The sequence below is a fragment of the Balaenoptera physalus genome, assembly GCF_965194825.1.
Source record: "Balaenoptera physalus genome assembly, chromosome: 11".
NCBI lineage: Eukaryota > Metazoa > Chordata > Mammalia > Artiodactyla > Balaenopteridae > Balaenoptera > Balaenoptera physalus.
In genome coordinates, this window is record NC_138896.1 from 59600764 (window position 1) to 59624245 (window position 23482).

The 23482-nt window shown below is 46.7% G+C and overlaps 1 protein-coding gene across 1 annotated transcript; it reads right to left on the reverse strand.

Annotated features, from left to right (window-relative positions):
- Positions 1–10916: 10916 nt before the first annotated feature.
- LOC309638141 (embryonic polyadenylate-binding protein 2-like) lies at positions 10917–18719 on the reverse strand (the record flags this gene model as incomplete). Its single annotated transcript, XM_082413755.1, is given in 4 exon segments — positions 10917–11105; positions 17745–17908; positions 18050–18173; positions 18177–18719. Coding segments are annotated over 4 exon segments (1020 nt in total), but the record flags the coding sequence as incomplete, so codon positions are not given.
- Positions 18720–23482: the final 4763 nt, after the last annotated feature.

Consider the following 23482-nt stretch of genomic DNA (forward strand, 5'->3'; position numbering starts at 1 on the left):
TTTATGACCGCAGGGCGGGTGGGGTTGGCCTGGGCACTGCCTGTGATCAGACAGGAACTTGCCTAGAACCTGTGTACCAGAGAGCCGCCGGCCCCTGCTAACCAGGGTCCCCATCCACTGACTGGTCTTGCCTTTGTAGTTAATTCATCTGGGGCACATCCAAGTTGTTTGCCTTAGTACTCTGCCTGCAAGGGATCCTGGCTCGTGTCAGCTCTGTGGCTCCTGATAGCCTTCCTTTTTGCTTAAAAGCTGGTTACATCCTTTTCAACTAGTGACGCCAAGTGATACAGGTGGATATGTTCAAGTCTATTACCTTTGCGTTTCTTTTTAAGTTTTCCTGTATTTGTAACTCTTCTAGTCTCTACACATTTTGAAGCCACGTGATTCATATTCAAGCCAATTATTGTGAACATGAAGTGACCCTTTTTCACTTTTTAATATACATTATTAATATCTCCACTGTTTTTTTTTTATATCTGGATACATTAGTGTTTTTTGTTTTGTTTTTTGTTTTTGTTTTGTAATCTAATAGGAAAATTTAAAATAATTTACAGCTTTGTTAAAATTATAATCATATGATCTTTTGATGTTTTGTCTGTTTGGAATATTTTTGTCCTTTCTATTTCCTTTTCCTGTGTTTCATTGCTTGGATTATGTTTTCTTTTTTTCTAGTTATTTGGAACACTAATACTCTTATTTTCTTCCCTCCCATCCTCACTCAGCTAAATCTTGTCTTTTTTATATATATTTTTGGAAACAGGGTTTGGACTTACATTGTTAATGTATTATTTTCTTACATTATGACTTTTGGAATGTCAGCTTGGTTGCTTCTAGTTTTTGGCGATTATGAATAAAACTGTTCTGTGCTCAGGTTTGTGTTTTCCTCCAAGATTCTGGCTCCAGTGGCTTCTGCTCCCAGTAACCTGTGATTCTCTGTTTTTGTCTGTGTCTCCAGTTTTGGGAGTTCTGTCCCTAATGACTTCACATCTCATCTTTACATTCTGATGCACTCTGTACTGATCTCACCTTTCTCTCTCTAGTCAACTGCTGCTGTGTTCCACTGATAGCATGGTTGCCTACTCTTATTTCATATAATAACTTGCTCAACATCAGCTTTGTACTTACTGGTTCTAAGGACTGTACTGAGTCTTTAAATAATAATTCATTTGTTGCAGAAGAACCCTATGAAATTGATATTTTTATTCATACTCTACACAGAGGAGTCAACTTGTTGGAGAGAAGTTGATCAACTTGTCCATGGTCACACGGCTGCCGAGTGGCTGAGCTGGGGATCTTTCAGCGGCCGTCTCTGATCTGAACATCTACAATGACAAACGTAGCTTCCTCTTGGGTGCTGTTGTTACCGCTAAAAGTAGCTAACATCTCCTGGGTGCCTGCCACGTTCCAGGTCCTCTTCTAAGCATTTAAGTTCCATTAACTTATTTTAGCTGAGCAGTCACTAGTGAGCTGGCCAGTGACTTCATCCCATTTTGCAGGACAGGAGGAAACAAGGCACAGAGGAGTTGAGTGATGGAGCCGGGATCTCACTGAGATGAAAAGTTAAAGGCTTTCTAAAGTTTCTCCTGTCTCTTGGAGTATTTGTTTTATAGTAGGGCATTTGCTCTCATTCCTTACATCCATCTGTCCATTCACCTATTCATTTTTTTCTCCCCAATAATTCAAAATTATATATTGAGAGATTATTGATTATTCTAGGTGCTGCGAATACAACTGTGCCCTCAAGGAATTTATATTCCAAGGGAGAGTGAAATTGAACTGGGAACAACGATAGGTTTAAGTGTGGATTTGTGGGAGTTCTCCATTTCCTTCTCCTTCCTTTCAATGCCAACCAGGTAGCTAAACCCCTTGCATGTTCCTGTTCCAGGGGTCGTTTGCTGGGTGGAGAGCGGAAGCTCTCCACCCAGCAAGCTGGAGTCTCTGGGGCCAGGAGTTAAAGGAAGCAGCAACATCTCAGAGGGGATAGCTTTTTTAGAGGGATCACGGCAGGCCCAGTGGGTGTCACACTCCAAATGAGGTGGAGCTTCTGTGACTGAAGGGACCATGAGTCTGGGCAGCATGGAATGGTGACCCAGGACCTGGCACCACATTGGGTGTTTGTGTGGGGAGCCAGTAATGACTGAGACTGAGTTTCTCATCACCCTGTGGGATGGGCTTCAGAGTCAGAATTGAATCAATCAATAAATAGATATTTCTTATGTACCTGGGCTGATCAGCTTCAATTCATAGCTGCCTATGGCATTCAGGCCATCTCTGGGAGGGCAAAGAATGTTCATGCCATGCATACCATGCCGTGCTCTGACAATAGCACTGCATTCGTTTGGTTGGATTGGCTGAGACCCCCCTTGGAGAACTGGTGAGCAGAAATAGCAGGGCTCCTGGAAGCCTCTGCTGATGTTTAAGAGTGACCTGAATGCTTTTACCTGCTGGTCAGATATGGGGGTTGGCAGGATGGAGAGAAGGTAAATCACTCATTAGACAGTGCTGAGGAGATTCATGTTTCTCATTCCCAGCAGAAAGTGCCCTGTACCTCAGAGGGAGCTGCCTGAATCCTAAAATGGCCCCAGCCTGGTCATGCCATGTAAGGCCCAGGCCAAGGGGTTGCCCCAGTTGTGGGGAAGCCTGTTTTGCTATAGAGATGGGTAGAGATGAGCCCACTAGAAGCTGCGGGTGCTGGGGGATGAAGCTCCAACTTGTTCCCAGGCGAAGAGTCTGCCTCTCTTTGGGGCTCATTCCTGAGATGCAGCAGGTTGGTAGCTGAGAAACTGTAGAGTTGAATGAAATTCCAGGGGCGACGCCCTGGGCCTCCGGGGCTCTCGGAGCAAAGGAGGCTCAGTGGGTGATGCGGACTCCCCAGCAGTCTTTCAGGGGCTGTACCCCTTGTGAGCACACAGCAGTCTGCTGGAACGTGTCTGCACCCACTGGTCAGGAGAGGAGGTCAGAAGGCCTTCTTCCCCAGAGCTCTGGACTTCACAGGCAAGGCCTGGACACTCAGAACAGGTGTTGACAGACCTGAGTGGCACCTCCCATCCCAAGCTCTATCTGACCGACCCTCACCCTCACACCTTCTCCAACCACTGATGCCATAAAGGCCGGTACTAGTGGGTGGGGGGAGCCAGGCCCTGCCACTGAGACCAACACGTGGGGATATGTCTCAGGCTCTCAGGAAATGGGTGTGGAGCCTGCATCCCAAGTGTGAGGGCAACCCTCAGCCCGTCCTCATGGGGTGGCCTGGGCACTCTGGGGAGATAGCTGCTTAGGACAGACAGCGGGGTGAGGCAGGTAAGGGACACCCTGCTTCAGAAACGGTGTCCTAAGGAGGCAACCGTGTGCTTGTGGGGAGGCCTGGGGCATTTCACGGGGTTTCAGCCATAGAGCTTGCAGTTGGTGAGCTGGCTGAGGAGGACTTGGGGTGGATCAGGAGTCCAGGGGGGTGCATGCAGAGCGTAGGCGGTGGGACACCACTGCTGTTACTTCCCACCGTGCTTATCCGAGATCTTGGCTCATTTTTACTATCATTACCCTGAATTCTTTATCAGGTAGATTGTTTATCGCCACTTAACTTAGTTGTTCTTCTCGGGTTTTATCTTGTTCCTTCTTCTGGAACATATTTCTCTGTGGTGTTTTTCTAACTTTCTGTGTTTGTGGTCTTGGTCCCGCAGGCTGCAGGATCGTAGCTCCTCTGGCTTCTGGTGTCTGCCCCATGGTGGGTGGGGTTGGTCCAGGGGCTTGTGCAGGCTTCCTTGTGGGAGTGGCCAGTGCCTGTCTACTCGTGTGGGGAGCTGGGTCTTGTCCCTCTGGTGGGCAGGGCTGTGTCAAAGGGTGGGTTTGTTTAGAGGCGGCCTTGGGGTCAGGACGACTTTAGGCAGCCTGTCTGCTGATGGGTGGGGCTCTGTTACTGCCCTGTTCCTTTGTTCCGCCTGAGGCATCCCAGGCTGTTGGGTGGAGCCAGGTCTTGGTGAGAAAATGGCAGCCTCCAGGAGAGCTCACGTGGAGGAATATTCTCTGGGGCTTCTGCCACTAGTGTCTTTGTCCCCACAGTGAGCCACAGCCACCCCCGCCTCGCAAGGAGACCCTCCAAGACCTGCAGGTAGGTCTGGCCCAGGGTCCTTCGGAGTCGCTGCTTTGCCCTGGATCCCAGTGCACGTGACACCTTGTGTATGCCCTCCAAGAGTGGAGTTTAAGGGGAATTCCTTGGCGGTCCAGTGATTAAGACTCCACGCTTCCACTGCAGGGGGCATGGGTTCAATCCCTGGTCAGGGAACTAAGATCCCGCAAGCTGTGCGGCACGGCCAAAAAAAAAAAAGGAAGCGTGGCGTCTCTGTTTCCCCCAGTCCTGTGCAGCTCCTGCACTCAGGCCCTGCTAGCCTTCAAAGCCAAATGCTCCCGGGGCTCCTCCTCCCGCTGTCAGACCCCCAGGCTGGGAAGCCAGACGTGGGGCTCAGAATTCCCACTCCTGTGGGAGAACCTCTGCAACAGAATTATTTTCCAGTTTGTGGGATTTGATTATATTGCAATTGTGCTCCTCCTACCGTCTCGTTGTGGCTTCTTCTTTGTCTTTGGAGGTAGGATATCTTTTTTTGGTAGGTTCCAAGTCTTTTTTCGTTGATGGTTGTTCACCAGTTAGTTGTGATTTGGGGGTTTTCGTGAGAGGAGATGAGCTCAAGTCCTGCAACTCCGCCATCTCATCTCCATCGCTTCCCACCGTGTCTAGATGGCCAAGGGAGAGCCCCCTCACCCTGTGTGTGTGTGTGTGTGTGTGTAGCAGGGAGGCGGTGGTGGGCTGGTTGGGCAGTGTTTGGACAAAGGCAATGTGTGAGGAGTCCAGGTGTGAGAAAGGGCAGCAGTGAGAGAGCTCTGTTGGCAAGAGGCCCCAAGAAGGTTTGGGCAGGAGAGGGGTGCAGTCAGGTGAGGTCTGGGGAGTCCAGCAGGGAGAAGGGGCACATTTGGACGGGCTGTGGAATTGCTTGGTGGATGAGAGGCTTGTGGAAAGTGGGCCGGACACTCCAGCCAGGGGGTCCTTGGTTGCCCGTGTTGTTGTGTCATTCTCCACGGCTGCGAGGCCCTCCGCTGAACGCCGGGTTCTGCTCATGTGCTGCTTTTCCCAGAGGACACACTTCCCCTTCAACTTCTCATTCCAAGTTGTGGGTATCACTGGGGTCTCCTGGGGTCAGGGTCCCTCCCACTGAGGCAGCTGTTGGGGGAGGTCATCGAGCGACCAGGACCTGCAGTTGAGCCGGGCAATAGGAGGTTCCTCGCCCCCTCCAGTCCTTGAAATGCACGCGCCACCTGTGGTTCCCGCAGTGGAGAGGGTTTCAAGGATGCAGCCTTGAGAGGGTACGCAGTGTTGAGACCCTCTAGACGGTATACATGATCGAACCCAGTATGCCTCTACAGAAACGTGTAAGATTCTGGTGGGTGGGTGGATGTGGAGACCCACTCACTCTGCAGCGCCCAAGACCGACCTCGCAGGTAAGCTCCTCCGCTTGTTAACACGCCGCCTATGATCTGGACTGGCTGCCGCTTTGTTTGCTCTTCCCCTGCCCTCGAGTTCGGGGCTAGTTTCAGATTTCACCCCTGAAAATCCCAAAGTTACAAACCACCAGCAGCGCTGTGCGAAGGCCAAAGGCTGGTTGTTAGAAGCAGCCTGACCTGGGCTGGGTCCTTTGTGATTCTGGACTGTAAGCCTCCATCTCCCTGATGGTGCGGCAGCAAAGGAGCAGCGCCTGAAAGACCGACCCCGGTAGGTGCTCAGAGCTGCTGGCTGTTATCATTGTTCTCAGCACCTGCAAACTCCCCATAACTTGGGGAGAATTTGGTGAGATTGTTGGCCCTTCTCTGACTTTAGGGTTATATGTATTTTATCTTGCTGAAATTCGCCTCCATTTCTGCCAGTTTAGCCAGGATGGAAGAGAAGCTGGTGTCCTGGTTTTCAGAGCAGTGTTGTTTCAGTTACGTGAAGTGTTGGAATAGCCATTTCATTCAGATTCCCCAGTTCTCACACCCTGGAGGTAACAGTAGCATTTTCCCCCTGAAATACTACAAAATTGGTAACCTCCTTGCCTCATGTGGGGAAACTGCTCCATGAATAGATTAAGGTGGAGAGACTAGCTGGGCTCCACCAACCCCAAAGGGGTCCCCAAGGGGATGGAATTCAGGAGGTCTCCTCCTCTACTAGAATGGGGAAAGACTGAGGCTTTGTGTTTACTAAGCTCTAACTGAAATATAGAATTCCTTCAATTATAAATGGTGACAAAAGGTCAAATATTGACCTTTGCAGTACTACTAGAACCTGTGATTTTGTCCCGTCTCGAAATCCTAGCTATTTGTATATCACATTACAGTTGCCACTGATTTCTCAAAACGTCATTTATACTTATCACTACTTTGCATTTATGGTAAATAGACCTACCACTAGGTCTTGTTATTTACTGTCAAAAAAGCACATATATTAGTATAGACCCCACTTGTTTAATAATTGGATAAATAAATCTAAATATAATTGGTTTCCTTTGTAATTTTATGTATTTTACTTTATGCATTTGGGAAGAGGTCCATAGGCTTTACCTGATTGCCCGTATGGTTCATAGCAGCGCACAAAATTTATTAACCTCTAGACATTGGAAAACTTTCCAATGGGTAAGAGCGGCAATTTCCACTTACACCACAGGAGGGAACTATTTCCCAACTAATGCTTTAAAAGAGCACAGCGGGGATTTTTATTCCTCTTAACTCTTGTTCTAAAATTGGTTCAAGCTTTCTTCTTTACTGTTAACAACGTAATTGGGGTCCTGTGATGAGGCTCTGAAGCTGATACCCCGCCAAGAGATGAAGCAACCTTTATTGTGAGTCCAGGAAGACGTGATGCGAAAAAGTGAGTCTCCCAGGCACCGGATGAGAACTAGTTTAGTGCCCACACCTCATTTGCTGTCTCTCCCCGCCCAAAGAAAAACAAAAAACAAACAAACAAAAAACACCCAAACTTGCGAAGCAGAGAGCATACTTGGTTTGTTATTCTGGTAGGAACAGATCCGCTGTTAGGGTAGAAACAAAGCTGAAGGGTTTTCATTAAGTCAGCGGCTGTTGGAAGTGGCTGCACTTGTGTGGGGGAGGGGAAGGGGCAGAGGCGGGAGATGCGGTAGGAGAGAGGGACTTTATAAAACCGGAACTTTACAGGCGCAGAGAGACCGCGATCCTATACTACAAACCGAGGACCCAGCCAGGCCTGCCACTTGGTGACGCGGTGGTTGTCCCAGGGCTGATTTTAATGGGAACAATTTCACATGTTCCTCCTTCTTTGGCCACATGAGCGCATAGGTCACTGTATATATTTAAGGGCTCAGAATGGAGGTCTGAGAGTGTCTAATTGCAAAGGGCAGCAGCCGCTTTCACAAGTCAGCCTGGAACAGAGGAACAGCTCTGCAAACCCTCACTCGACCCGAAGTAGGTCGGCCTGGAGGAAAATGACTTGGTGGACGGGGTGGTTCTGTGTTCCCACCTCCCGCAGTGACTCTAAAATTAACCTTTGTTACACTTCCTGCTCTTCTGACCTTTAAGGATTGTTGGCTCTTATCTTATTTTTTAAATTATAAAATACTAGCTTTATTTAATATCACAACATTAAATAATCTCTAGGATATGGGTACTCTGTACTTTTTGGTTCAATATAAGCTCGAATTTTTCATTTCTTTTTCTTTTTTAAAAAAATTTTTATTGGAGTATAGTTGATTTACAGTGTTGTGTTACTTTCTGCTGTACAGCAAAGTGAATCAGTTGGGTATATACATATAGCCCCCTTTTTTTTTCCCCATATAGGTTACAGAGTATTGAGTAGAGTTCCTTGTGCTGTACAGTAGGTCTTTATTAGTTATTTTATATATAGTAGTGTGTACATATCAATCCCAATCTCCCAATTTATCTCTCCTCTGTTTCCCCCCCAGTAATCATGATTGCTTTCTACATCTGTAACTCTATTTCTGTTTTGTAAATAAGTTCATTTGTACCGTTTTTTTAGATTCCACATATAAGCGATATCATAAGATATTTGTCCTTCTCTATCTGACTTACTTCACTCAGTATGACAATCTCTGGGTCCATCCATGTTGCTGCAAGTGGCGTTATTTCATTCTTTTTTTATTCCATTGTATATATGTACCACATCTTCTTTATCCATTCATCTGTCGATGGACATTTAGGTTGATTCCATGTCCTGGCTATTGTAAATAGTGCTGCAATGAACATTGGGGGTGCGTGTGTCTTTTCTAACTATGGTTTTCTCCAGGTATATTTGGCTCTTATTTTAGTTATGAGCAACACTGTTTCATTCAGTCATTCATTCCTTCCTGCAAGCATGCATGCCTTCATCTACAGGAGCTGACCTTTCAGGCTCCGTCCTGGGTGCTGAGGCCACAGCACAGACCAGACCCAAGGGCTGTGGCTTCTAGCTCCTTACAGAACTCAGCACAGGTTGGGTCCAGGTGACCACTCTGAACAGGATCTTTTCAGGTGTGTCTATTGCATGCCCATCAGGCAAGTTGTTGATCTGCTCTGAGCCTCAGTTTCCTCTTGTATAAAGTGGGAACAATATCACCTACCTCACGAGAGTATTGTGAGAATAAAGAAAACCAAGTGTGTACGTGGTTGGCGCCATGCTTGGCTGTTATCATTGAGGATTGTAGCTTTGTCCTTGAGCGTGTGGTGTACTTGGGGCATGCAAATACCAGTAGCCCAGAGTGTGAGCGGCTGCAACTTCTGCTTGGCTTTCTGGCACGGGTACCCCAATAACCTGGGGAACTTAACAAATGCTCTTCACTAACGTGCCCTAGATTTATTTTGTGAGATGACAGTGTGACAAAGTGGTCAAAGGCGTGGGCTCTGGGGCTGGGGGTCTGACACTTTATTAGCTGCAGGACTTGAAGCAAATGACTTCGCCTCTGTGCTTCCCCAGATCCAAAATAGGCGCAGTAATGGCACTTTCTGCCTGAAGTTATTATGAGCTAATGCATGAAAAGCTCTTAGAATGGTCTGTGACACATAGTAAGCACTCAAAATTATGAGCTATTATTATTATTATTGCCCTAGGCAACTTGTTAAATGTTCTCTGATGACAAATGTAAAGGTTTGTGTGAATCTACTAGACAGTCTGGACCAGTGGTCTCAGGTCCCTGGACCCTGTTTCCTCTGAGGTTGACATGAGAGCTGCACCCCCTCCCCTACCTCCCCTGTCCTTGGAATGTACCTTCCACTCGCCATCCCCCAGTGGAGCCGGTTTCAAGGACACAGCCTTGAGAGAGTAAGGTGTTGGAACCATCTGGAGAGTATATGTGACTGAACCCAGTTAAGGCCTCTGTATAAACTTGTAAGATTCTGGCAGGCGGGCGGGAGATCCCCTTGACGTGTGGTGCCCAAGACCAGCGTCATGTGCAAGTTCCCTGGCTTGTCACACCTGCCGCCTCCCCATCTGGAGTGGCTGCCTCTATCCTTGATCTTTCTCCGCCCTCCGTGTGTAGGGTTAGTTTGCGAACCAGCATGTGCTGGTGGGGAGGTGATGGTGGGTGATGAGAGGTGTGGGTGGAGTGATGCTGGGTCTTCGCTGGTAGTCTAGGGGGGGAATGATGATGAGTAGCTGGTGCTGACGGTGAAGCGATGAGTCAGCAGCAGTGGTGCTCAGGCACCAGGAGGACTCAGTGGTGAGGTGGGAGGACGGACCCTCCCCTCTGACTCCCTGGAGGCCCTCCATGCTGTGACTACAAAGCAGACCCGTGTTCAGGAACCAGGTTTGTCTCCGATTCCAGTGCAGTTCAGGTGCAGAGCTCGGCAGCACGCTGGGCAGTGCTCCCCAAGAGCCCAGGTGTTCCCCCAGCTGTGGCCAGGCTGGCATTCTGAGCAGCAAGGCCAGTGTGGCATGTGGTCTAAGAACTTGTTTCATTCACTTTTGGACAGGCCTACGCTTTATTTTACAGTCTCACCTCATATTCAATTTTTTTTTTCTCTGAGAAATCACAAGCACTTTAAAGATATTGTACCAATGTTTCTTATAACATCCCTTTGATGTTGGGGTCAGATAAAAGAACCCAGCTTTACGGGTGACAAAACTGAGATGATTCTCCAGGTCACATGTTTCTTAAACTATTGAGAGGTGGCATCTGGTTTACAACCCTTCCTGTGGCTGCAGAATTAATTTTTGTTGAAAAAAAAAGAAAAGAGGCCATTTTGTTATATTTCAACTTCCCCTCAACAACGGCAAAAGAGACAACAAGAAAAACTCTCTTCTTTTTCAGAGAGTCATCCTGGGCCCCTTCTCTACGGTGTGTGTGTCTGTGACCCTATTTCCTTTCTGATGAGGTACTGGAGTATGGGGGCTGATACTGCAGGAGTGAGTGGGGAAATGGGAGCAGACAAGAAATTTTCTTTTTTAAAAAAAATGTATTGGAGTAGAGTTGATTTACAATGTTGCGTTAGTTTCAGGTGTACAGCAAAGTGATTCAGTTATACGTATATATACATATTCTTTTTCAGATTCTTTTCCATTATAGGTTATTACAAGATCTTGAGTAGAGTTCCTGGTGCTGTACAGTAGGTCCTTGTTGATTATCTATTTTATATATAGTAGTGTGTATCTGTTAATCCCAACCTCCTAATTTATCCCTCCCCCACTCCCTTTCCCCTTTGGTAACCATAGTTTGTTTTCTATACCTGTGAGTCTCTTTCTGTTTTGTATATAAGTTCATTTGTATCATTTTTTTAGGTCCCACATGTAAGCGATATCATATATTTGTCTCTCTCTGTCTGACTTAAGAAGTTTTTACTTTAAGCTTTGGTGAGTGAGTGGTGTTTGCACTACCCTTGTCATCTAGGGAACCATTTTGGAGAGGGAGGAAAAACCCCAACCAAACCTGTCATTTTTTTAAAAAAGTATTTGTTCCACATTCCATAAGGCTGAGCAAAATCACATTTTCCTTGGTGAAAGCAGATGCAGTTTCTTGCAGAGAGCCTTTGAAGATGGGCTGCTGCCGCCGTTCCTGGTGGTGTCCTGTCGTGCCAGGGCCAGGACAAATGCAGCTGGCCTCCACGTCGATGTGTTTTAACTGAAAAAGAAATAGAAAGGTACACTTCAGGACATACTGATCTCTAAAAGGCTGCTTCCTAGAATTGCTGTTTGCTAGGCTGCCAGCAGCCCCTCTGACTCCTCTTTGCAGATGTTTTATGGACATCATTTAAACCTCAGGACTCTTCCTTTCTTCCCTCTGGTGAAGGAGCTTGGTGCTCTCAACTCATTAACTTATGTTCCTGTTATTTGCCTGCCGTTGCAATCCTCTGCAATAACGTGGCATCGCACTGTCAGGGGAGGTTCAAGTCACAGAGGTGGCCTCGATGGGAGATCAGCAGTGATGGCAAATTTGCAAATTTAAGAACAGCGCACACGGCAAAAATGAGATGCAGTATGGGAAGTGCTGATGAAGACAGACTTCCTAATATTCCCGTCCTGTGGTTCCACGTGATATGTGGTCCGCGAAGGGGGAAGAGTTATGAACATTTTGGTGCTTGGGGTTGAGACTCTCGGGGGCCTAGCCATGCTGATTTGTGGTGTGGGGTCTTGGGACATTTGTTCCACAGACACCCGAGGGACCTGCTCAGTGCAGAGGAAGAGGTGAACCCTGTCATGAGGGGATGAACAGGCTTTGGGGAGAGAGGTAGTGAGAGAGTGGAACTGAGGAGAGATGTTACAGCAGAGTGTTCCAGCAGCTAGAGGTATGCACACGGGATGTAGATGTCCGTGGGAGAGGAGCTTTGCTCTGCTGGATAGGAGCAGGTCAGAGAGGAAGAGATTGTCACTGACCACCTGCCAAGGGCACCAGGAATACACATGTAGTTGAACTTGGGTTTGTAACCTGCTACATGAAAAGAGAACATGCACCCCACGGAACCATGGAGTGTCTGGGTAAGAGCGGTTCGGAGGCGCTTCATAGAGGTTTGGGCTTCTGTTTGCTGACTCGAGTACAAGGAAGTGGGGTCTCTTCTGGGTCAGTCTTGTTAGAAAGAGGGGCAATTTGGTGACTGGGCATCTTAATACCTTTAGTCTAGGAGGTGGGATGAATGGAGTGGGGATGGAGATGTCCTTGGAAAAGAAGCCATGGCAGCTCACGTCAGCCTCAGGGGGGGAGGTGTGGTCCTTCTCCTTGTTGCACAGTGTCTTTGTTTTCAATTTCTATTCAGGTATGATTCCCGAGTGGTATCATTTGTGTCTTGTTGGAGTTCTCGACTGGCGTTGATAGTCTATGATATTGTCAGTTTCATGAGGGGAACATCACAGCCTAGCTGGTAGCACCTGGGCCAATGACTAGCTGCTTTTAATTTTCTCAAAATGCTTGGTCTGGGCACTGAAGGATGAGTAAGATTTTTCCAGGTCAAAAAGGGAAGGCATCTCCCGTGGAGAGAGGGTATAGCTGGAGGAGATTGAGGGAGGCGTGGAGTATCGCAAGAGGCTGAGGATGCTGTGAGCAGCTTGAGTGCCAGAAGTGAGGATGTGTGTGGGGGACAGGGGGAGAAAGGCCCTGGATTAGAGGGGGCTGGGTGGGGAGGGCTTTGCCCCTGGCTACGGAGCTTAGACTGTATCCTTTAGCCATCTTCATGGGAGTGCTCAATTCAGAGCAGCTGGTCAACAGATGTTTATTGACTTGGGATGGCCTTCATTTTTGCTGCATGTGCTTCTTTTCTTCACACCATGTATTTCCATCAAAGCCAAAAAGGAAGGCTACCCAAAGGAGGGATATCCTTCTAGGAGTCCAGATATGCTTCTCTTGCAGTAACGCTTGGACTACTATAGGAACCGAGCTGGAAGGCTTCCTCTGGCACGTTTGATCTGCTCCCCTCTTTCACAAAGGGGGATCTGAAGCCACACTTGGAAATGTACTGGCTTGAGATTCCACAGCAAATCATGAAAGGATGAGGACTTGACCTCACATCTCCAGCTGCCTTGTCTCTGCTCTTTCAAAACTTCCCTGAATTGATGCTTACATAACCCTAGTAAATCCTGGGGCTCCACATGGCTGGGTCACCGCAGAGACAACCCGCCCGCCACCCCTCCCCAATTCACAAAAATAAAATGAAGCAGCCAGAGGTAACTGAGAAGGAATTCCATTGTTACAGGACTCTGTTGAAGACCTTTAAGGGGATGTGATTCCTGAGCTCTAGTAACACTTCCAAAGCCCTTTCCTCCTCTCCCCTCTCAGCTTCTCCGGGTGGCCTCTGTGCCAACACCCACACGGCTCCCTAACCACAGACTGGGGCTGGATCTTCTCTTGCCCCTTCCTTCCTCTCGTCTACTTCTTTCATAAATGGATTGGCCTGGACTCTCTGTCCATACCCTCTGTCCCATCCTCCTTTTTCTCAATGCCCATCCCACCTTTATATCAGTCAGGGCTGTGTCTGGTTACATGTTACAGAAACCTCACTATGGTTGCTAAAACAAGTAAGAGGTTTCTTTTTCTCCCCCCAGAAAAGTCCATAGCAAGGTGCTCCACAGCTGGTCCAGCAGGTCCTTCTGCTTTTCTGCTCTGCCATTTAGGCTGTGTAGCTTTCTTCATTCTCACAGATGGCTGCTGCGTCTGTAGGCATCGTGTTTGCATTCCAGGCCAGAAGAGGGGAAATGGACAAAGGCAGAAGACATGTGCCTGATGAATAGTTTCTTTATTTAAAAAAAAAATTTTTTTGTATTGAAGTATAGTTGGCGACAATGTTGCATTAGTTTCTGGTGTACAGTAGTTATTCATATATATATATGAATATATATATGAATATATATATTCTTTTCCAATATGGTTTATTACAGGCTATTGAATAAAGTTCCCTGTGCTATACAGTAGGACCTTGTTGTTTATGTATTTTATATATAGTAGTTGGTACCTGCTAGTTCCAAACTCCTATTTTATCCCTCCCCCACCCCCTTTCCCATTTGGTAACCCTAAGCTTGTTTTCTACGTCAGTGAGTCTGTTTCTGTTTTGTAAATAAGTTCATTGTGTCATACTTCAGATTCTACCTGTGTTATCATATGATATCTGTCTTTCTCTGTCTGACTTACTTCACTTAGCATGGTAATCTCTAGGTCCATCCATGTTGCTGCAGATGACATTACTTCATTCTTTTTGATGGCTGAGTAGTATTCCATTGTATATATGTACCACATCTTCTTTGTCTCTTTATCTGAATGGTTTCTTTATATTGGGAAAACAATTACTTTCCCTGAAGCCTCATCCAGTAGATTGATACTTACATCCAATTGGCCAGAAATGATCACATGGCCATCACTAGCTGCAAGGGATCCTGGGGAAGTAAGTATAACTGTCACCTTGCAACCCTGGGAAAAAAAATCAGGGTCCTGTTAATAAAGACGGGAAGAAGAGATATTGGGTAAGAAGTTGGCAATGTCTGGTATACTCATCCTCTAGATTTTGCATCACAAGAATTTTGAGGGCTGATTTGGTAAAAACAGGGCTGTTGTCCATGTTGGGATGGGGGAGAGAAGCTGATGGAGCAAAGTTATCCACACGTGAATTAGTATTTGCTTAAATAAGCAAGATCTATTCTAGAACACATTGACCTTGTTTTCATTTTGTGACTTTTTAGCTTTTAAAAGTAAGTTAGAAATCTAAGTAGACATTTAGAGTATATTGCCTATAGGAAACGAAATAGTTTTTTCTTAATGCATTCTACTCAATGTCAGGACTTTGCTCTGAGAAAATTCAATTCCAAGAAGACAAGTTTCCAAATGCATTCTACTTAGAAAGATTAGAGTTGTTTTGTCTTATTATGCACTAGAATAAAATAATTACAGAGAACAAAAACACCAAGCTCTTGGTACTATAATTTCAATTCTCATTTTTGTCATTGTGTACATAGACATTTGATGTTATTACAGTGGGTGCATACCAATTGGTAGTGATCTGTTCTTTTCCATTTAACAGTATTTTATAGACAGGGTTTTATGGACTGACAGTTCATATGGTTATTTTTAGTGACAATGTAATATTCTGATACGCTATAGCTCACTTAGTCATTCCCCTTTGATCAGAGGTTATTTGAAAAATATTTAACAACTGATACCTCATTAACATCGATTAGTCAGAAGAGACCAGGCTATAGAAACAGAGCATGTACTGAAGGCCCCTGCTGGACCTGGCATTAGCTCTTGTTGCTGGGTGTAGAGTGGTCAGGGGTCCATTTGTTGGTGGTGGCGAATTTGGTAGTGGATATTTACTAACTGATATGGAAGGACTGCAACAATTCAATAACCAGTTGTAAATTAGCTTTTGCTATAGTAAGCCATTCCAAAACTTAGTGACTTAAAAAAAAAGCAGTATGCTTAGCTCATGATTCTGTGGGTCAGCAATTTGTGCTGGGGTTTGGGTGATTCTACTGGTCCTGACTAGGGTTAGTTGTATGCCTGTGGTTTGCTGCTGGTCAGTTAGACAGTCTGCTACTGGGTGCTGCAGGGTCACCTGGTGTGATGGAGATGACTTGACCGTACGTATTTCATCTTCCAGAAGGCTAGATGGAACTTTTCACATGGCTGGATGGAGTTCCAAGAAAAGCAAAAAACATGCAAGGACTCCTGAGGTCTGGGCTTGGAATGGGAACAGTGTGGCTTCTGCCACGCATAATTGGCTAAAGCAAGTTCCAAGGTCAGCCTCAAGGACTCCACCTCTGTATGGAAGATGCTGTAAAATCACACTGAAAACAGGTATGGATACAGGGAAGAGCATAATTTGGGCCATTTTTGCAAAAACTACCATGCTGTTGTATACCAGAATGGCGGACTGAGTATCACTCTGTTAGAAATGAAGCATTTATAGTGTGCATTACTCTGGACATTACATATATCACTGCTATGAACATCACATTCTTCCTGATGATTTTACCATTCTCGGCATTAGAAAAATACTTACTAAGGGAGCAGGGTGGGAAACTTCACTCATTCTGGAGTCATTCATTCAGCGTCCCTCTGCACTAGGTGGGGGAAGGGCAGAAGCAGGGGGCACATTTGTCTGGAGTCCAGCAGGGAAGATACACAGTAGTGGACAGCACAATGTGGAATGTGGCTTCTGCTTTGGTAGTGATGTGAGTGGAGGGGTCTGGGGCATGTGCCTGTGGCCCAGAGGGAGAGATGTGGGTGGGGAATGTGTGTGTGTGTGTGTGTATGTGTGTGTGTGTGTGTGTGTGTGTGATGTAAGGCAAGGCAGCTCAGGGGTAGGTAATGACTGACTTTTTTTTTTTACATTTTATTTATTGGCCACGCCGTAAAGCTTGTGGGATCTTGGTTCCCCAACCAGGGATTGAACCCGTGCCCCCTGCAGCAGAAGTGCCGACCGCCAGGGAATTCCCTGTAATGACTGACTTTAGATTTGAAAAATGAGTTAGCCAGACAAGGAATGTGGTGAAGAGTGAATCCCAGTATGCACAAGGCATTTCATCCAGATAATGAATGAGGGTGCCCTGGGGCAGGGAGCCAGCCAGAGGGAGATTGCACTGAAAAGCAGGGCAAGGTCGAAGTGCTTTCAGCCTGCCTTTGACCTTTATCTTGGAGGCAGTGCAGCCACTGGTTTTATTGTGAAGATTCTCAGGATTAGAGCTGAAGAGGTGGCTTTGACCAGTGCAGGCTGTTTGATTCTCTGCAGTTGGGAGCAGGTTCTTGTCCTAGAAGCAGAGGAAGAATCACTTTTCTTTTCTGAACACACCTTGGTTCTCTGAGAAATCACACTAGGAGAAATAAACTTGGCCTCACGTCACATCTTCCATTAAGATAAGATCTAGGTGAAGCAAATATTTAAGTATTAAAAAAATAAGGTCATAAAGTATTAGTAGAAAATATGAAAATAGTTTTAATCTCAAAATGGGCAAGACTTTCCCAGAAGTCATAGTAAAAGAGATTGATGTATTTGACTACATAAAGCAAAATAGAAATAAAAAACACCTGCACTGCAAAAAAACACCACCTACAAAGTAAAAAGACCAACAACAAATTAGGAAAAAATATTTGCAATGTGTGGCAGCCTTGTTATCTGGCTATTTAGTTTTCCTAACATTATTTTATTTTGTTGAAAAAAATCTTTTTCTTACTGATTCAAAATATCATCTTTATCATATGTTAAATGTTTATCTATTTATACACACATTTATTGATGGATATCTTTGGGGGCTTTAAATTCTGTTCCTTTCATCTATCTGTCCTTTCATGTGACAGCACCATGTTAACTTAATTACTGTAGTATTGTAATATATCTTAATATCTGGCAGTCCTCTCACATTGCTTTTATTTTATTTTTTTATTGAAGTAGCGTTGATTTAGTGTTGTGTTAGTTTCAGGTGTACAGCACAGTGATTCAGTTACACAGACATATATACATACACACACACATATATATACTTTTTCAGATTCTTTTCCATTATAGGTTATTACAAAATATTGGGTATAGTTCCCAGTGCTCTACAGCAGGTGCTTGTTGGTTATCTATTTTATATATAGTAGTGTATGTTAATCCCAAGCACCTAATTTATCCCTCCCCCCCTTTCCCCTTTGGTAACCATAAGTTCATTTTCTGTGTCTGTGGGTCTATTTCCATTTTCACATTGCTTGTTTTAAAAAAATAACCATTAAGACACACGATTCTACTTTTCTATAAAAGGCGTTGGTTGACCGGGAGCATACCCAGCGCCGCCTGGGCCTCACCTTGCCGCAGCTTTGCCCGGTGCCCTCCAAAGCCCCCACTAGCCCCGGTGCCAGGTCCACCCCGTGCGCTGTTTCGTGACCGGGGGCTTCCGCCGTGCGTTCTGAGCCGTCCTCGCGCCGAGCGAAGGGGGGTGGGGCAGTGATTCTGCGCAGAGTAAATGATCCTACGAGGAGCACAGGTGTTTACACTCGACCCAGCTGCAGCCTCACTCTCAAAATCGGGTCCTCCCTTCAGTACGGTGAATACCACGGGGAGACTCTTCCACGCCCCAGGTTCCGCCCTCGTGGTCCGACACGGGCCCTACCCTGGAGGCTGCTGTGGGCGGAGGGTCCCCCCCTGGCGCCTGGGTGTCCCTGAAGGCCCCCGCGGTCCGTGGAGCTGGTCCCTGGTAAGTTGTTTCTTTTGGGCAGCACCTTGGTGACCCGGCCTCAAAAGACGCTCTTGTTCAGCTCCACGGCGGCTTGGGCCGAGCTCTTGGTGGCAAACTCTATGCAGGCATAGCCCTTGGGGTGTCGGGAGAGCTTGTCGCACAGGATGGCCACCTGGGGTATCTCCCCGCAGTGGTTGAAACAGGCCTCCAGCTCCTGGGCCGAGCCCCCGTAGCCCACATTGCCCATGTAGATGGGTCTGTGGTCGGCCTCCACCGTCTCCATGGGGGTGTCTGGCTCGGGGCTCAGCAGCTGCCCGGCCAGCAGGGCCCCGGCGTCTTCCTCTTCCCCCTCTGGGCCCTGGGCCTGCTGCATGGCCCACAGCTCCAGTTTCATGGCCTCCAGCTCCCGGTCCGGTACCGGGCACTCGGCCAGGTCTTCCCTCTCCAAGAGAGACGGCAGGAAGCCCGCGTCTTCCTCGTCTTCTTTCCCCGCTTCTCCTGTCTCCTCCTCCTCCCTGTCTCCAGCCCTGGGGCCCAGAGGGGTCTTCCCGGCCCAGCACCAGGCCCCCCGCCCTGGGCCTCGGGGTCTGGAAGCCCTCCGGGGTCAGGCCTCGGTGGTGTGCGGGAAGCGAGCGCGGCTGAGGAAGGGCCACAGGGCGGCCGGGGCAGGAGGGGAGATAGGCCAGGCCTCAGTGCTCGCCTCCACGCCCTCACATTGCTTTTATTTATTTTTTTAATTTTTAAAGTTTTTAAAAAATTTATTTATTTTATTTATTTATTTTTGGCTGCGTTGGGTCTTCGTTGCTGTGCTTGGGTTGCCGCGAGCTGCCGCGAGCTGCCGCTGGGGCTACTCTTTGTTGCGGTGCGCGGGTTTCTCCTTGCGGTGGCTTCTTTTGTTGCGGACCACGGGATCTAGGCGCGCAGGCTTCAGTAGTTGTGGCTCGTGGGCTCTGGAGCGCAGGCTCAGTAGTTGTGTCTCACGGGCTTAGTTGCTCTGCGGCATGTGGGATCTTCCTGGACCAGGGCTCGAACCCTTGTTCCCTGAATTGGCAGGCGGATTCTTAACTACTGCGCCACCACGGAAGCCCCTGCACATTGCTTTTAAAAGCAGACTTTTCTTAAAAAAGTTTGCTTGGGTTTTTTGTTTGTTTTGTTTTTTTTATATGAGGTATTTCCTATTTAAGAATATGGCACATCTTTCCATTAATGCAAGTCGTTTTTTGGTGTACATCCCTCAGGGGTAATTCAAATTTTCTTCACATCGATTTTGCACATCTTAGGTTATTTCTGTATATTTTATCCTTCTTGGTTACTATAAATGAGATATTTTCTTCCTTGATAACTCTGTCTATTAAATTCTTTATATTAATTTTGGATCCATCCAGCCTACAAAATTTTTTTATTGTCTTGGACTTTTATTGGTTGATAATCATACCAACTACAAATAACTTTGCCTTCACTTTTAAATTTTTTTATACTTTATATTTCTGCTTATTGTTGATTGCTTTGATTAGTATTTCCAGAACCATTGTAAATAATAAGGGTGATAGTGGACGTTCTTATTTTGTTCTTGGCTTTAATGGGAGTGCTTCTTGTGTTTTCCCATTAAACTGGGAAGGCTGGTTTAAAAAATAGATATAGATATATAGCTATTACATTAGGTAAGCACCCATCATTAGTAACCTTCGGTATAGCCAATTCTTTGGGCTAGCCGAGTATCTGTGTGTGTACCTTTTCCCTATGTAGCACATCCCCACCCCCTAATGGGAACAGAGTCCCACTTGGGTCAGCTTCTGGGTGAACAGCCAGGATCTGTGGGTGATGCTTAGTCCTGTCCATCAGATCAGGATAGTCTTCCCTTGATTTGTTTTTCAGAAATTGTCAGCTGGTCCTATCTTTATTTTATAAGAGATTAAGTTTTTTTCAGTCCACAGTATGAGAAGATCAAATTTAGAATCATAATTTATTTTGTTGAGTTGTTTTGTTTTTAAAAAAATAAAATTCATTATTGAGGTTAATTGTGTCATGGAGGGAACAATATATGCTAGGAACCAAAATAATTAAAACTTTTAAACTTTTTACAAATATATAAAATATTCAACTCTTTATTGAAGAGGTTTGGCTCTGAATGTCACAGCACAAATCATACAGACTCACTAGGTGGAGATATCTGAGGACCAACAGAAAACAGGCTGTTTCCTCAGAGCATCTCCCACCCATCCTCCCAAAAAGATAGTCTTCCCTTGATCTGGTGGTCTTTAAACTAAAAGGGAAATGATCTAATCACAGCATGGCCAATATGTAGTAACTCAGTGGACACAGGTTAATCACAACAGGAGCTCCATGTTGAAAAAGGAAAATGGGAGATATGATAGACATTGGTCCGTGGCAGAAATTACACTGGGCTATGGCAAATATTCCCTTTTCTGGCTGTAGAACAGATTTCACTGGTTAGTCCATTTGGACCACCTCTTTCTGCTCTCTGGGAAAAAGTCATTGTCCTCTGAAATCCCCAGCTCTGCCTGTGGGCAACTTTCTTCCTTGTCTTTTATTGTTCAAGGCCATAAATGTACTGACTTCCAGTCAACTTAGATTGCTAGCCACAGACAGAAAGTACCTCTCCTAGCAGAATTATGTCCTCTTCCATCTGTGTTTGTGACTGGCTGGCTTTAGACTGAGTTAATCTCTCTTGTAATGTTGGGTGGAAGGAAAGAAAAAGACAGCTAAAGTCCATCAAAATTTGGAATTTTCCCCAATGCTTCACCTTCATTGGAAGGTTGTCCGTCTTCCAAGGTACCATGAGTGATGGTTTAACCAATAGCTCTGTGTGGAATAACAAGTCCTCATATGACCAGCTTGTGATGCCATATTTTATGTGAGATGTTAGTAATTGCTGGGTACCTCTTACTCAACAATGTTAAAATGTAAAAAATGGCCCGTGGCGATTGTAATGTGCCCTCAATTATAAGATGCAAATCAATTTCAGAAATGTTAAAATGGGCAAAAAATGTGCACCTTAGATATGATGAGATATCATGTCTGCACCTTTGCCATCGGCTGTCCCAGCGGCTCCACTTGGACAGCGTCTCATTTATGCTTTGCTATCTGAGGCTGCCCACCTGCAGGTACCAAATTCTGTTTAAATTAGAATGAACTGTTGTTGTTCTGTCATCTACAATGTTCCTTTTCCACCTGTGGTCCGAGGCAGCTGCTCCAGCTCCAGGAGTCATGACCACTTTTCCAGCAGCAGGAAGTAGAGAAGGGAATAAAAGGGACATTCTCTTTCCCTGTAAGTATACGTCCAGGAAGTTGCTCAGACCATTTCTGCTTTATATCCCATTGTGTGGAACTTAGTTACATAGTCACACTTAGCTGGGAGAATGTAATTTTATTCTAGGTAGCCAAGTACCCAGCTAATATTCAGGTGTTTGATTACTGTAGAAAGGATGAAACCTGGGGAGAACTAACTGTTTCTAAACGTTTGTAAGATAATCTGTAAAAAAGTTCCTCTTGTTTTGTGGGCAGGGGGTGCCCATGCCATGTGGCTTATGGGATCTTAGTTCCCCGACCAGGGATTGAACACGGGCCCTTGTCAGCAGAAGCGTGGAGTCCTAACCACGGGACTCCCAGGGAATTCTCAAAAAAGTCCTCTTTTTATTAAGGATGAAATCATCCTAAGAATGTATGTAATTTCATTACATGCCTTTTAAGCATCTCTGGAGATGATTAATCCCGAGCCCCCAACTCAGTCTGGGTCCCTTGTCCTGTAGTGTAGGACACAGGCTGTCACTCTGAAGTCCGTAGCAGCTTCGCAGAGTAGAACCAAGCTTTTGTTTTTGTGATTCCTTGATTCAAATCTGGCCCCAGCAGCAGCATGCGGACCCCACCAGGGAGAAAAGGGATCGTGTTTGCTTTGCTCACCACTGGGAGTCTAGCATCTAACGCAGAACCCCGCATATAGTGGGCGCTTGGTAAATTTCCAAAGAATACATGAGTGAATGAACAGTTCCCCTTTTGTGTGAGGTTTCTCAGGAAAACAGCGAATATCTCTCTGCTCCCTGCCATCCAGCCCACGGCTCCTTCCCGCGTGCAGTAGCTCTGACGAGACAGTTAATAGGACAGGTGGGGGGCTTCTGGTGTGAAGGCTGCAGCTTCCAGACCCACCTCCCAGGGTCTGTGTGGACATGAGGAGCTTTGAATTAACGGTGGAGGGGAGCCCTGAGAGCTTTCGCAGACAATTCTGGGGAGAGTGCACAGAGCCGTCGGCGGGGCCAGGCTGTGAGGCCATTAGCCCTGGGGACGGGGCCTGCTGGAGAGCCCTGTCCAATTACCGGGAGTGCAGGTGGCAGGAAGGTGTGGCCAGGTTCACATGAGTCCCAGGCTGCTGGTGTGTCATCTAACGTGGCAGGCCCAGCGTGACCCTCCTGCCTTGTGGAGCAGAGCGATGCCAGTTAGCCTTTTTTGACTCAGGCAGGACCAGCAAACCGGGCCGAGGCATCTTTTCTTGCCAACTCATTAAGGATTGGGCTGGGGCCGCAGGGAACCTGCAAACTCAGGCCTCTTAGCAGGAGAGAAGGCCTGAGGCTTTTCCTCACCTGCTCATCCTCTCCCTTCTTTGTGGCTTCCCTCTTGCTCTCTTGGGGTGGGGGTGGGGGGCTCCAGGGGAGGCTGGAGGAAAGAGAGAGTGTGGGGCGGTAGGGAGAAGATGGCACAGAGGCTACCTCCCTGAAGTCTCAGTGTCTCCCTGCCTTTCTCAGAGACCCACAGGTCTGAGGGGCTGTGGACCTGCAGCTGCAGACCTCTTATGAATCCAGAATGTTCTCTTGCCAAGTTGGTTCAGTGTTACCAGCATTTACAGAACTTCTGCTGCGTACCAGGCCCTGTGTTGGGCTCCGGAGGTCCCGCAGTGTCCAGACATGTAAGCAGGTGCCCTCGATGTGAAGAGACATGGGAAGTGATAGAGGCATATCCTTGCCAGCAGGTATACCCAGGAGAAGATGCTTGGGCCGAGGCAGATATCCAGGAAGCTTCTAGGGGAGTAGGGGCTTGAGCAGGCTTCATGAGATGAATGATGCTTGGCCGATGGCCAGGGGTGTCCGAACAGAAAAGCCACAGGGGAGCCAAGCAGCATGGCGCACTTTGAGAACTACCGTACCCTGTGCTGCTGCAGGTTAAAGTGTACTGCTCACTTACCAAGCACCAGGGAGGGGAAGGTTCTCAGTGTTTTCAATGCTCCGTCTCTTTTAGTCCTCACAGTATCCCTGAGAAGGAAGAACCATTGTCCCATCTCACAGTTCGGGGCCTGGGGCACGGTGAGGTTAAGTGACGTAGCCAGGATTCATCATTAATTAGCAGTCAGTAAGGAGT